The sequence below is a fragment of the Macrobrachium nipponense genome, chromosome 20 (assembly GCF_015104395.2).
Source record: "Macrobrachium nipponense isolate FS-2020 chromosome 20, ASM1510439v2, whole genome shotgun sequence".
NCBI classification, from domain to species: domain Eukaryota; kingdom Metazoa; phylum Arthropoda; class Malacostraca; order Decapoda; family Palaemonidae; genus Macrobrachium; species Macrobrachium nipponense.
Genome location: NC_061089.1, coordinates 85,485,637 through 85,501,639, shown reverse-complemented (window position 1 = coordinate 85,501,639; position 16,003 = coordinate 85,485,637). Strand labels below are relative to the sequence as shown.

Genomic DNA, 16,003 nt, shown 5'->3' with positions numbered 1-16,003 from the left:
ATTTAAATAATTCAATGTCCAAAAATAAAGCTAAAAATTCAATTTCTGAAAAAGGGCCAAAAAGATATATATACTTAACTTCACTTAACTTAACACAATGACATATCATTCAGTAACAGACAAAATTAGGTTTCCTGTAAAGAGTTCCTGCTCCTTATAACTCTACACTGGTCCGTTGGTATGGTGGTTAGTGGTCGTGGCATGTCACTTAGTTGTCGTGGGTTGGCGCCTCCCCCAGGGATATGAAAAAAATCACTGGCTCTGTATCACGAGCAGTTCCTGCTGCAGTGTGGTCTGGCAGTGGGAGGTTGAAATCAACGTTCTTTGGAAGCTTGTATTTCAAGTCAGTGGCCCCTTTGGTGGGCTTGTTCCATGTGAACAGGTTTCATCTACTGAAATAATAATAATAATATAATGTTTTCATTTCAGCATCTACGACCATCATGAACATCTGTGACGCAAGCGCTGTCTTTGGATACCACCAGGGCATTCATTGCCTACTCCAACAATGACAGGGACAAAGTGAAATGTTCTGTAACTATTAAGGTAACCACATTCCTTACAAGTTTCTCTCATATTCAGGCTTGATACATCAATTATTAGAAGCAACAAGGCATTCATTTGAGAAAGCTGCATTTGAAAGTTACTATAGTTGATTCACATCAACCGTCCATCCGATGTCTAGGCCAGTCTCTTACAATGCTCCTGATTGGTTTTTTATAAGTGTTTCGAACCCCGAAAGGTCCACTCCAAGTTCGATATTATGATAAACAAAAAGAATTCAACACCAACAGTTGAAACTGGGGATACGAATTTAGAAAGAAACACAAACACTACAAAGGTTTATTTACAAACTTCCTAACAAGATAAATGCAGAATGGTTTCTCCTATTTACATACCACAAGTAAAATCTTACACTGCATGAACTGGGGGTAACAGTGGGGTAATGTTAATACTTGCTGGCAAGTTTCAGCAGGCTGAAATCAATGCTCGAAGCGGTGGCTTCACAAAAGGAGACTGTAACTTCTGACGTCTACTTGACTCCGTATTGCAGAAAACAATGTCCCCTCTTGATACTTGAAGGGCAGGAACTCCTCAAAACCTTTTGTAGAATGTTTCTTCTCTGAAGTCTTGCTCTACGTCGAAAATATGCCTCGGTCATCAAATCTAACTGGACGACTTGACCAGAGTTCGACCAAACTCTCGAGCGCCTTTTCCTCTCTGATCCTTCGTCTGTTTCTTCTTCTCTTATCTCTCTCTGATGATCTCTGCTCTGATCTCTGCTGGTCTCACTGATGATCTGATCTGTGACTCTCACTGATCTCTTCTACTTCGTCAGTTGTATTTATACGGTGACCTCGTTGGGCGGGGGCCTACGGGGGGGAGGAGCACGAACGTCACAGACTCCCAAGATGACCAGAACGTCTTAGAAGAATCTCGACGAAGTATTGCATCAGAAATCGCGGCTTTTCTCACGACACTTCGGCGCCTGTCACGTTCCACAACACTCCTGCCAATTCTAGAACCATCATGAGAAACAGGGCACCTCCAACACATGCGCGAATGCCTCTTTGCTGCAGACCTACTTGAATAAAATGCATTTTCATTTCCTTTAACTTATCATACGTTGCTATGAAGCCATTACCATGACACTTCCTCCCCAAAAAAAGAAAAAAATGAAATCAACTGATTTTATTTTTTTTCTACAGAGAAACAAGAATTAATAGCGGGGGAACAATTCTGCATAAAGCTTTAATACTTCTCCATTCACTCAACTACTTGTGCCAAAATAGAAAACGCTCATTAGTCTACTCATTCTGTAAAAATCTCCAGAGACTACCTGCTATAACATTATCGTTCTCTCTTACTTTTTCTGTTTTCTGAACTCTGCTTAAATCTTTGAAATACTAAAACACCTCTTGCGTCTTTCTCAAAACTAATTTCTCTTTGTGACACAATTGCCAAAGGCATGGGCAGCGGCCACGGTACAGGACATTCTTTATAATTCTGAAGCAAGTTTACATTCATTGACTTTGCTCTACTCTTACCCATATTAATTCCATAATGTATATTTTCCCCTCTTCTCTAACACTGGAAAAGGACCTTCGAACTTACAAGATAAAGAGGAACCTTCTTTCTGGACTAGTACTAAAACTTCATCTCTTACACAGAAATTTATCTCTTTCGCTCTAAGATCATGTTGGCCGTTTAGTCTCCCCTTGACTTCCACTTGCCAAGCACTCCTGTTCTCCTTCGCTAGTTGCCAAACATCTCTTAAATTTTTTTTATAATACTCTAGATTAGTTGTGTAATCTTCTCTACCCTTACTTACAGACAAAAGTTCGACCATATTGATAACTACATTCTCATAAGGTTTGCCTTCTGAAGGAATATTACACAATGGAGCTCTGGGAATTACTTGATTCGGTTTCCCGGCAATTTGGCATTCATGACAGCTTAAAACATACCTCTTTACGTCACTCTTCATTTTAGGTCAAAAGTACGCCCTACTAATACACCTGAAAGTTTTATTTACTCCTAAATGTCCTTGCTCATCATGTGCTAACTTCAAAACTAGCTCACAAAGCTTCCTAGGAACCACTAATTGTTCGGTGATTTCCCCTTTACTACCTGACTTAGGACGAACATAACGACACAAAACTTCGTCCTTTAAACTAAAAGTTTCCTTACACACATCATCGAGATCATCATCCAGCTCACATTAAAAAATTCGGGTTAGTGTCTCATCCTCTCTCTGAACTTGACTAGCTCATCTTTATCCGAAAGATTAGTGCCTAATTCATCACCGTAACTAGTACTAGATACTGGTGCATTTACTACGTTACTCTCAAACAGCTACACCTTCCCTTGGCTATCGCTGTCAACATCGATAGAGTCCGGTCTCTCAGCCACACTCATGCCAAGATCAACCTCGCCACCTCTATCACACTCATTCGAATCCACGAACTCACTAACGTTCGAATCCACGAACTCACACTCATTCAAATCCACGAACTCACACTCGTTCAAATCCACGAACAAATTATGACCGTAGTCTATGTCTGTATCTAAACCTGACCTAGTTACTACCATTTCAGGCACTGGAATATCCCTCACAACAGGATTCACATTCTTGGATAAAGCTTTGGATAAAGCTAAGTCATTACCGACAATAATGTCAACACCATCAATGGGCAAACTGTCAACAACTGCAAGTTTCACTTCTCCTGACACTACCTGGCTTCTAAATTCAACTTCAACAAAGGACAAAGAACACAAGTGTTAGGAAATCCACCTAACATGACTTTTTCTTCCATATTGATTTCCGCCCTGTTTGGCACACTCTCTCTCCTAATCAGTGAGACAGCAGCTCCTGTGTCTCGAAGCAAGACTACTTCCCTCGAAAATACTCCTCCAAGAGAGGAAACTACACCTTCTGACAGAAATTCACCAAAAAATTTCCTAGTTTCTCTCATCACATCATTCCTACTTGACGAAAGGTTAACTAGAGACACTGGTTTCTTAATGTCCTTCCTTTCTACTGCACAATTTCTCGCTAAATGCCCTTTCCCATTACATTGGAAACAAGTTAATTCTGAGCCACTAGATGCCACTTTACTCTTACAAACCTTAGACGTATGACCAGGTTTTCCGCATGTATAACAGAAATAGTCACTTTTACTCGCATTGCTATTACTAGGCCTGAAAACCTTTACTGCTTTGTACTCTACCAGACGAAGGATCATTTCGTTTCTTACTAACACTCAAATTATGAGTTAGACTATATTTGTCAGCTAACCTAGTTGCTCCTGCAAAAGATACTTCTTGCCTATCTTCTATATAAAGCTTAATCTCAGGGGATACGTTATCTTTGAAGTTTTCTAACAACACTAAGTTCTTCAAACCATCAAAATCCTCAACTTTAGCAGAAGTTAACCAATCAAAAAACAGCCTTTCTAACTTCTTACCGTATTCTACATACGTAATATTTTCGTCCTTTCTCAAACTTCTAAATTTCTTACGGTACGCCTCCGGTACTAACCTGTACACACTAAGAACAGTTTCTTTCACAATATCATAATCATCACATTCCTCCTTAGACATGCAACTATACACAGTAAGCGCCCTACCACTCAAAACTGACTGTAAATATAAAGTCCACATTTCTTTTGGAGAACCTACTCTTTCTATCAACTTCTCAAAACACATGAAATATGTCATTACATCTTCCTCATCAAACTTTGGTACTAATTCAACACTGCACTCATACCTAACCTATCAGCTTTGTTTTCGTTTTGGCCTGTCCGACTGTTACGAGTACTTTGTCTTAACCGAGCATTTCCAACTCGTATATATGTTCTTTCTCTCTTTCTTCCTGCTCATGCATACGTACCTTCTCTCTTTCTTCTTGCTGCATTACCAACATTTCTACCTCTTGCTGCATTTTCCTCACTTCTCTCTCAGCTGCTCTTTCTTCTCTCTCATACTTTTCTCTTTCTTTCCTCTCAACATACTCACGGAGATCATTCCCCTCTAGACCTAGGAGCTTACCTGACTCAATAAACTCTTTCACCATCTCACTCATTCTGGTTCTTTCTATATTCTCCCTGTTTCAATCTGTTATGGTGTCGAAATATACTAGCCAAGGTCGTCAAAAATGTTACGGACCCCGAGAGAGGTCCGCTCCAAGTTCGATATTATTATAAACAAAAAAAATTCAACACCAACAGTTGAAACTGGGGATACGAATATAGAAAGAAACACTAACAGAACAAAGGTTTTTTATTTACAAACTTCCTAACAAGATAAATGCAGAATGGTTTCTCCTATTTACATACCACAAGTAAAATCTTACACTGCGTGAACTGGGGGAACAGTGGGGTAATGTTAATACTTGCTGGCAAGTTTCAGCTGGCAGAAATCAATGCTCGAAGCGGTGGCTTCACAAAAGGAGAACTGTAACTTCTGACGTCTACTTGACTCCGTATTGCAGAAAACAATGTCCCCTCTTGATACTTGAAGGCAGGAACTCCTCAAAACCTCTAGTAGAACGTTTCTTCTCTGAAGTCTTGCTCTATGTCGAAATGCCTCGGTCGTCAAATCTAACTGGACGACTTGACCAGAGTTCGATCAAAACTCTCGAGCGCCTATTCCTCTCTGATCCTTCGTCTGTTTCTTCTTCTCTTATCTCTCTCTGATGATCTCTGCTCTGATCTCTGCTGGTCTCACTGATGATCTGATCTGTGACTCTCACTGATCTCTTCTACTTCGTCAGTCGTATTTATACGGTGACCTGGGGGTGGGGCCTACTGGGGGGGCAGGGCCTATGGGGGGGCGGAACCAAACATCACAGACTCCCGAGATGACCAGAACGTCTTAGAAGAATCTTGACAAAGTATTGCATCAGAAATCGCGGCTTTTGCTCGCGATACTTTCGGCGCCTGTCGCATTCCACAACACTCCTGCCGATTCAAGAACCATCATGAGAACAGGCACCTCCAACACATGCGCGAATGCCTCTTTGCTGCAGACCTACTTGAAGAAAATGCATTTTCATTTCCTTTAACTTATCATTCGATGCTATGAAGCCATTATCATGACAATAAGCCAATCACAGGGCTGGAAACTCTCAGTCTCTCTCGAGAGTTCACATAGGCAAGACGTATGTTCCACCTCTCCTGAAAGATGTATCCCTCAGGAGAAGTGGAACATACATCCTGCCTATCTGAACTCTCGAGAGACACTGGAGTTTCCAGCCCTGTGATTGGCTTATCATTAGCCAATCAGGAGCGTCATAAGGGACTGGCCTAAACGTCAAATGCACGTTGATGTATATCTACTATAGTAGTTATTTCACCATGACAGTATCTGGCATAGGCCTGTAAACGCAAAGGCTTAGCAGTGGCTATTTTCTCTTCAGCTTTGTTTATTATTATTTTCAGATGTGATTATGCTACCAGTAATAATATTCCTGCTGCAGGTTTCTCATTCCTAATCGGGTTGCTCAAGGCATTTTCTTCCCAGGTCTTCCACTTCTTCCTGACTGAAGTCTTTCAGACATTTGTTCCAACAGTGTGTATGTTTGATTCCATTGTCCTGTCAAAAATCAATAATTTCATTATATTCATTGCTTGGTGATATACGTACAGCTCTGATCTATCCACGAATCTTGCAGTCTTCAGTAAGAAACTCAAGTTCCTAGTCAGATCATAAGGTTTTCTGAAACATGCTGCTCAGTTTCATCTGAAGACATGAAGCAGATAGAAGTTCACTGTACAGTACACCAATTAATGACCTCCAGACTGGTTTGTTTGTTTGTCATGACCCTGGGACTTAAAGGGACTCTTGACAAACTTCGATTCCCGCAACAGATCTTCCACAAAAGCCTTTATGGCAGGATCAGGTATCATAATTCCCAAGTCTATGAATTGTCTTTTGCCACTTTTACATTGATATTTTACTGGGTAGTAAGCAGAGTAGAGGAGTCTGGAATATTCTGTGTTACTTGGTTCAGGTCAGGATATTGCAATTTCTAGATAAGATTAGGATCTCTCATGCCGTAAACCCTGTGTCCTACTCTGCATCCTCTCCATTTTAATTTTTCATTATTTATGAAAATTCTAGAGCAATCCATAAACTGTGAAACTGCTTTCCTGCTTCCAGACTCCTGCTGGCACCTCTGTTGGATTCAACTGCATGTCATTCCAGCTCAACAACAAAGGATGTGGGAGGAGTTTCTCAAGCTACAACAAACTGATAAAAAGTAAGAGCTTTAGAGAGCATATTTCATCACTCTTTCGTTCTCCAGTATCCTTTTGCTCCTATTGTACTTCTCTCTTAGCCCTCACATCTCATTAATTCTCCTCACATTCTGTTTCATATTTCCTTTTTTTTTGGTTTTTTTTTATCTTGCGTCTCTCCGAGGCCATTCATGACAACTATCTAGTCACAGTTCTGAAGAATATTCTAATATTTTCTGCATTCCGTTCTTCAGACTAACTATGAAAAATCACTATTTCCTTAAAATATTTTCCTATATACTCATTCTCCCTTAGAGAAAATGAAATACTGTAACAAATAAAAAGACTTGGTGCTTCTGTTCAGTGCCACCTCTGAATCGCTTATGTCATCAATCAGAATTTTAATCAAAACCGTTTGCAGCAGCTCTTCAGATCTGCCCGGTTAAAGATTAGTGTCCCTTTTAACCCTTTTAACTGTAAAAATAACAATAAATTGAAATTCGAATAAGTTTTTAGCCAACCCTTCAGATTCAAAGGGAACTCCAGATGGAACTGTTTTTATTCAGTGGTCATTACATAATGAAAGACTAGAGGTGTTAATCTTGTATCCTGCCAGACCTGGACAATCAAATACAGTTTTTCTCTTCCATTCCAGAGGCAAGAAGAAGTCTGTAAGACGAGGAAACCTAATGGGGTAGTGTTCGAAGCCAACGAAATATCCATTCAGTACAAAAGGAAGAAACTGAAAAAGAAAGAATGCTCAGGAGGTTTCATATGCGAGATTTATACTGTTGGGGGTAAGTTTTCTCTACTTTCTTTTATTTACAGTTGCTAAAGAGTTACAAGAACAATGACTTCACTTTGGAAAACCTACAAGAAGAGCTGTTTTTCCTCAAGCAACATTTCAGTTCTTGTCAGTGAACTCTTTAAATGAGTTCTGTGTGGATAAGTAAGCCATCTAGAACTGATAACTTTATTGGTTCTAAAACATTACAGTGATCAGTTGATCTTCAGTCATGTCTTCGAAGCAAGGAGAGTTTATTCATGTATATAGCATGTTTTAATCAGTGATGTTTGTATCTTTCCATTATTTTCTAACCATTATTCTCAGGTTGATTCAGAAAAATTAGAGTCAATTTCTAAAGTATTTTCTGGAAAATTAGATCATTTGTAACAAATGATGGTACTTCTTTCTCCAAGAGAATCAAGTATCTTGAGGAAATAGCCAGAGTTTATTTCTTCCTGTTTATTTCAGCTCCACCACTTGATGACTTAATACTCACATACCAGGCAAAACAACAGTTGCTATACTCGATGGAGTACCTGGAGAATGTGGTGGATGCAGCACGAGGCCTCCTTCAAAGACTGTCAGACGTCCTGAAGAATAATCCAGCAACTTCCCGGAAAAAGCAGAGACGCCAGGCCCAAAGTAGCAGTGTTTCTGAAAGATCACTGGAGAGGTTGATTGAATTACTTGCCCTTTCAGTCTCTGCCATCAGAAATCCGGACGCTGGCTTGATCAATAGCACCATCGCTGAAATGCTGATTTATCTAGGTGATGTCGACATTTTGCTAGCACGGGTCAGTGCCAACCCTTCAAACTTCAATTTAAGTTCAGTGAGCAAAAGTGTGGACGATGGATTTAAGATTTAAATGAATGGGACATGGCCTTCACCCCAAGTTATAATGGAGTTACAGCAGAACTTAAGGATGTAGGGGCTCAAATCATCCAGGATAGTGGCAACACACCTGCTCCACTTCCACCAGCTCCAACTGCTCCTCCTCCTGCTCCACTCCCACCAGCTCCAACTGCTCCTCCTGCTGCACCACTCCCACCAGCTCCTCCTGCTCCTCCTCCTGCTTTGGAAACAATTGCTCCAGTTCCGATGGTTACAACTCCTCCTGTGCCAACCCCAATCCTGCTCAAACGATGTTGCATACAGATAATTTAACTAAAGGTAGGCAGAAGCATGTTTCTTTACATTACAATCTGATCATAATGAGCATATATGCAGTAAGGGATATTTGTAAATTATGATTTTCTATATATGTGTCTCATTACTATTGTTTTGAAGTAAGAATCTCCATTCATAATCATACCAGCATCTTTAGACCGTAATTCATCACAGTGAAATTGCGTTTCTAAGCAAAAAGTTACTAACTCGTTAACGCTATACACTCCTGATAATCTGCTACAGAAACAGTTAGTCCAGCTCTCGACGTTACAGCTCCTCCTGTTATCAGACCTACTGCTGCTCAGCCCTAAAACCACGCAGACATTGACATTACTACAGCTGAAGGTAAGGCACAAGCACCTTTTCTTTACAATGACCACAAGTGCAGCACAGTAACATTTCATGCTTGTCAGCTGCGTTCTAACGATGATACAGCTTTAGATAAATCTCGTAATTGAATGGCAAGTATAAGTACAGGTTAGTTTAGGTGAATTGCTGTTAGAAGTTATGTATCTAGGAAAAATTCAAGTGCCGACTACAATATAGGGTCTTTGTTAGTTAATCGACTATGTATCTTATCAGAAAGCCTGACCAGAAGTGCATCTGGCAAGTTTAGGTGCTTCTGTATTTGTAATCTATATATCATCACTATACTTCATTGATCATTGTTAATAAACAATATTTCTGTTGCTAAAAAGTTCTTCTAGTGGTGTTCCCATTAATGGTAAATACTCCTTCTATTCTGTTATAGAAACAATTGTTCCAGGTCCAGTGTTTACAACTCCTCCTGTTGACAGAACTACTGCTGCTCAAGTGACCCCAGAAATCATCTTTACAACTAAAGGTCAGAACACAAATGTTTGTTTTCTTTATACCACTGACTATCTTGATGACATTGATTACTGAATGACACCAAAACTTAACAGGCTTCAGTACTATGTTGGTATTATTATTATTCTGTGCCATGCTATCATTTCAGATGAGGTCCATGTTTAGATGAATCTCCTAATTTGAAACTTAAGTGTAAAGTACAAGTTGAGGTTGCAAACTAAATGGAATTGCTGTTAGTAGTGAGATATCAAGAAATTATCCAAGTGTAGGCTATAATATGGAGTCTTAAATATTTAACACATTTTGTGCTTTACTCAAAAGGTAGACCCCTCAAGGAGGCTGATAATTTGATGAGTTTCTGTGTCTATACTTCATCTTGAATAAGCAATATTTCTGTTGACAAAGACCCTTTAAGTGGTGCTCCCGTAATGTAATATATGCCTCTGTTTCTGTTTATAGAAACAATGCTCCAGGTCCAGTGTTTACAACTCGTCCTGTTGACAGAACTACTGCTGCTCAAATGACCCCACAAATTATCTTTACAACTAAAGGTCAGACACAAGTGTGTTTTCTTTATGCCTCTTGTCTACTCGTGAAGACCTTAATTCCTGAATGACACCAAACCTTAACAGGCTAAAGTATTGTGATTATTATTTGCTATGCTACCATTTCACATGAGAGCCATGTTTAGATAAATCTTTAAATTCAAAATCAACTGTGAAATACATGTTTATTTAGGTTAGAAACAAAATGGAGTTGCTGGTAGCAGTTAGATATCAAGAAATCTTTTAAGTGCAGCCCAAAATATAGGGTCTTTTATATTTAATAGATTTTGTGACATCAGAAAGCCTAAACTGCAAAGTCATTCTTAACCAACATGTATCTTCTGACAGTTATTCACCATGAATAAATAATCTGTTTGGTGTCAAAAAAATAATTCTTTATAGTGCCTGTTCCGTTAATGCCTTATACTCCTTTCATTCTGCTATAGAAACAATTGCCCCAGGTCCAGTGTTTACAACTCATCCTGTTGACAGAACTACTGCTGCTCCAAATGACCCCAGAATTTCGTCGTTTACAACTAAAGGTCAGACATAAGTGCGTTTTCTTTATACCACTTGACTAGTCATGGTGACCTTAATTACTGAGTAAAACCAAAACTAACACACACTTCAGCACATACCTATTATCTCTATTAGTATTATTGTTATTCTTTGCTATACTACCATTCCAGATATGGTAAATTTTTAGATAGATTTCTTAAATTAAATGTCAAGTGTAAAGAAGGGGTTAGTTTATGTTACAAAGTATGTGAAATTGCTGTTAGAAGTTATATACATATCTAGAAAAACAAAAATTCAAATGCAGACCATAATATAGAGTATTCGTTAGTAAATGGACTTTGTAACTTATAGAAAGCCTGGCCAGAAGTGCATCTGGCAAGCTTAGATGCTTATGTATCTATATTTGGTGGTGCTAGCATTAAGGCCGTATACTCCTTTCATTCTGCTATAGAAACAGCTGCCCCCAGGTCCAGTATTTACAACTCATCTTGTTGACGAAACTACTGCTGCTCAAATAACCCAAGAAATCGTCTTTACAACTAAAGGTCAGAACACAAATGTTTGTTTTCTTTATACCACTGACTGTCTTCATGACCTTAATTACTGAATGATAACAAACCTTAACAGCCTTCAGTACTATGTTGGTATTATTATTATTCTGTGCCAAGCTACCATTTTAGATGAGGTCCACAAGTTTTTGAAGTTGCAAACTAAATGGAAACGTTGGTAGGAGTGAGATATCAAGAAATTATCCAAGTGTGGGGCTATAATATGGAGTCTCAGATATTTAACACATTTTGTGCCTTACACAAAAGGTAGACCCCTCAAGGAGGCTGACAATTTGATGAGTTTCTGTGTCTATACTTCATCTTGAATAAACAGTATTTCTGCTGCCAAAAGATCCTTTGAGTAGTGCTCCCATTAATGTAATATATGCCATCTGTTCTGCTATAGAAATGGCCAGGTCCAGTGTTTACAACTCGTCCTGTTAACAGAACTACTGCTGCTCAAATGACCCCAGAAATCGTCTTTACAACTAAAGGTCAGACACAAGAACGTGCTTTCTTTATGCCACTTGACTATCATGATGACCTTCATTACTGAGTAACACCAAAACTAAACAGACTTTAGTACTTATCATCTTTATTAGTGTCATTATTATTCTTTGCTATGCTACCATTCCAGATGTGGTGAAGTTTTAGATATATCTCTTAAATTAAATGAAATTGTAAAAGAGGGGTTTGTTCAGGCTACAGACTATGGGTGGAATTGTTGCAAATTTAGATATCTAGGAAAATGTTCTGGTGTAGGCTACAATGTAGGGTCTTCATTAGTTAATGGACTTTGTAACTTATAGAAAGCTTAGCCAGAAATGCATCTGGTAAGCTTATGTGGTTCTGTATTTGTATTTTATATATCATCACTATACTTCATTGAACTTCTTGGATAAGCTTTAGATAGTTACGCTATGTGTAAGTTTTAGGTAAATAATAGGATATCTGGGAGTACATTTGCAACTGAAAAGTGTTTTAATAATTTACTGTATGCGAATTACACCGTTAATTTTCGAAATAGGATATTGTTATTATTGTTGAATGTAAGCTGAATGTACTATCTAAAGCCCTGGACGCAGTGTTACCATACGCAAACAGCAAAGGCGGGTGGACAGATGGAAAAAAAACGAGTATAGACATGATGACCATAAATACTGAGTTTCTGTGTCTATACTTCACCTTGAATAAACAATATTTCTGCTGCTAAAAGATCCTTTAAGTAGTGCTGCCATTAATGTAATATATACCCTCTGTTCTGCTTTAGAAATGGCCCCAGGTCCAGTGTTTACAACTCGTCCTGTTGACAGAACTACTGCTGCTCAAATGATCTCAGAATTCAACCTTACAACTAAAGGTCAGACACAAGTGTGTGTTTTTCTTTATACCACTTGACTAGTCATGATGACCTTATTACTTAGTAGCACCAACCTTAATAGACTGCTGTACTTGTCATCTATATTAGTATTATTATTATTATTATTATTGCCATACTGATCCATGTTTGGATGAATCCCTTAAATTTGAAATAAAGTGTAAAGTACAGTTTTAGTTAGGATAGCAATTAAACAGAATTCCTGGTAGCAGATAGATTTCTGTTGCCAAAAGATCCTTTGAGTAGTTCAAAGATTAATACCATATACACCTTCTATTCTGCTATAGAAATTGCCCCAGGTCCGTGTTTACAAAACTCATCTTGTTGACAGAACTACTGCTGCTCAGGCGACCCCAGAAATAATCTTTACGACTAAAGGTCAGACACAATAACGTGCTTTCTTTATGCCACTTGACTACTCATGAAGACCTTAATTCCTGAATGAAACCAAACATTTACAACCTTCAGTACTTAGCAGCTACATTATTATGATTATTTTATACTGTGAAGCCATTTTAGGTGTGATGCATTCGTAGAGGAATCTCTTAAATTCAATGGTCAGTGTAAAGTACAGTGTTAAGTTTAGGTTGGAAACTTATGTGGAAGAGGTTTTAGCAGTTAGGTATCTTGAAAATGTATAGGTGCATGCTGTGATATTTTGTCTTTGATAGTACTTAACTGACCCTGCCTTATCAAGAAGTTTAACCCTCAATGAGTCTAATGAATTAAAGAGCAACTGTATATGTATTTTATATATTTCTCACTACTATGCTTCATTGAAATCTAATTTTTACTTTTAACCACTCCAGTGCCTTTTGACCCGTACTCATCATGAGTAAATAGTGTGTTTGTGTCCAAAGATATCCTTCTAGCAGCTGTCCTATTAATGTCATATTCTCCATCTGTTCCACTATAGAACCAATTGCTTCTGCTCTTGACATTACAAATCCTAAAGTGATAAGAACCTCTCTTGCTCCAACGACATAACAAATTGACATTTTAACTGAAGGTCAGATACATTTGTCTTATTTCTTTGTGCCACTGACTAGTCATGATGACCATAAATACTGAGTAAAACTGGAATTTAACAAATTTCTACACTTATCATTATCGTAATCAACTACATTACGTATAATGGCTATTTTGTTACTAAGCAAAAACTCCTATTACCAGCCATCCATTAATGCTATTTACTCGTTATATTCCACTATAGAACCAGTTGTTCTAGCCCCTGACTTTATAACAATTGTCAGAACTACTCCTGCTCAAATGACTCCAGGAATCAACATTACAACTAGAGGTCTGACAAAAGCATTGTTTTTTCTTAATGCCGCAGATTAGACACAGGTGAAATGTCATTCTTAACTCTCTCATCATCTTTGGACAGTCATTCATCATGAGAGAATCATGTCTTTGTGGCCCAAAAATTCGTTTTAGTGGATATTTCATTAATGACTTATACTCTTTCTCTTCTGCCTTAGATGACCTTAATTACTAAGTAACACCAAAACTTAATAGACTGCAGTAATTGTTCATCTATATTATTATTATTATTATATTATTATTATTATTATTATTATTATTATTATTATTATTATTATTATTATTATTTGCCATACTGATCCATGTTTGGATGAATCCCTTAAATTTAAAATAGTGTAAAGTACAGTTTTAGTTAGGATAGCAATTAAATGGATGTGAGGACCAGAGATTAGACAGGTGCAGACGGATAAGTAGTACGTACAGACTAGCACCGAGAGCAGAAATGACTCTGAGACAGTAGATTTGTGTGTTCTTACAAACCTACATTTAAAGATAATAAGGCGTACAAATAATGGAATTACATTTGTTATACATCAGCGGAAAGGCTGTGGAACGCTCTATCGGATGGAAGTAAGAACAACGCGACTTGATGATTGGATACAATAAAAATAGGGAAAAGCGTTGTCGTTATCAAATCACTCCCCCCCCCCCAACCCCCCCCCCCCCCCAGACCAATGAGTTATGGAATAATTATTGGATGAAAAAATATCTTGGAGGCAGGAAGTGACCCCATGTCCTTGTGACACTTGTTGTGAGGCATCATCGAGTGTAGAGTCCTTCGGTGTTGCTGGCTGACAGGATGCCTCCCCTGGCGGTTGCCTGGGTGTTCTACCGTCGGCTGGGGCGACCAAGACCGTGAAGAGCTGCACTGTGTGTGGTAGCGGCCTGGGACAGGCCGTAGGGACCCCCAGGTGCGGAGTGGAACCACAGGTGAGAAGCGGCGTCAGCAGGTCGAGGAAACCCACAGGTAGCGGCGTCGGCAGGCAGGGGAGGCCCACAGGTGTGGCAGCTATGTCGGTGGGCCGAGGACTACAGGCGATGGCGTTGGAAGGGTGAGCAGGTTCACAGGTGTAGCAGCAACGTTAGGCAGGCCGAGCGAGCCCCAGGACCAGGAGCGACGGCAGTGTCGAGGGTTTGAGGAGGCCCACAGGCAGCGATGTCAGTAGAGCCGAGCAGGCCCCACATGTGTGGCAGCAATATCGGGTGGGTAAAGCAGGACCCTGGGTGTAGCAGCGGCGTCGGGAGGATGCCTGGGGACTCACAGGTGTGGCAATGGCGCCAGGGGAAGAACCAAGGAGGCCCGCAGGTTCGGCGGGTTGAGAAGATATCTGGCGTCCCCCGGGTGAGGCAAAGGAGGCCACGACGTCGGATGGATGTTTCCGGACAGCCACCTGAATTTTTTGTTGGCTGACCAGCACCCAGCTACCCGTACTCAAAAATAAATGCCAAAACACACTGGGAAGCTGTGCCGTGATTAGTCCATTAATAGTGTTGGTGTCGTCCTCACAATGGAGTTTTCAGAGACCTATACTGTGGTGCCGTATTGAGTCCGCTAAAGGTACTCTGAAGGTGAGCAGCTGTAATTAGTCCATTAAAGGCTTGGCCTAGACCACTGTCACCAACTCTGGGAGGTCACCAGTTGTGAGAACCAGAGATTAAGACAGGTGCGTACAGTTAAGTAGTACAGACTAGCACCGAGAGCAGAAAAGACTCTGAGACAGTAGATTTGTGTTTTCTTACAAACATACATTTAAAGATAATCAGGCATACAAATAATGGAATTACATGTGTTATACGTCGGCAGAAAGGCCGCGGAACGCTCTATCGGATGGAAGTAAGAACTAAGCGACTTGATTGGATACAATAAAAATAGGGAAAAGCGTTGTCCTTACACGGAATTGCTGGCAGCAGTTAGATTTCTGATGCCAAAAGATCCTTTTAGTAGTTCAAAGATTAATGCCATATACACCTTCTATTCTGCTATAGAAATTGCCCCAGATCCATTTTTTACAACTCATCTTGTTGACAGAACTACTGCTGCTCAAATGGTCTCAGAATTCAACCTTACAACTCAAGGTCAGACACAAGAACGTGCTTTCTTTATGCCACATAACAAGTCATGATGACCTTAATTACTGAGTAACACCAAAACTAAACAGACTTT

The 16,003-nt window shown here is 39.5% G+C and overlaps 2 protein-coding genes across 2 annotated transcripts; both read left to right on the top strand.

Annotated features, from left to right (window-relative positions):
• Nucleotides 1–7,123: 7,123 nt before the first annotated feature.
• On the top strand, nucleotides 7,124–8,393 carry LOC135220672 (uncharacterized). The gene is made up of 3 exons (XM_064258050.1): nucleotides 7,124–7,153; nucleotides 7,396–7,537; nucleotides 7,996–8,393. Exons 1-3 carry the CDS (start codon nucleotides 7,124–7,126, stop codon nucleotides 8,391–8,393), a joined length of 570 nt encoding a protein of 189 aa, XP_064114120.1.
• Nucleotides 8,394–8,404: 11 nt separating this feature from the next.
• LOC135220667 (uncharacterized) lies at nucleotides 8,405–14,895 on the top strand. Its single transcript, XM_064258038.1, has 5 exons — nucleotides 8,405–8,672; nucleotides 9,462–9,539; nucleotides 10,518–10,613; nucleotides 12,409–12,509; nucleotides 14,638–14,895. The coding sequence occupies exons 1-5, from the start codon at nucleotides 8,405–8,407 to the stop codon at nucleotides 14,893–14,895; spliced, it is 801 nt and encodes a 266-aa protein (XP_064114108.1).
• Nucleotides 14,896–16,003: the final 1,108 nt, after the last annotated feature.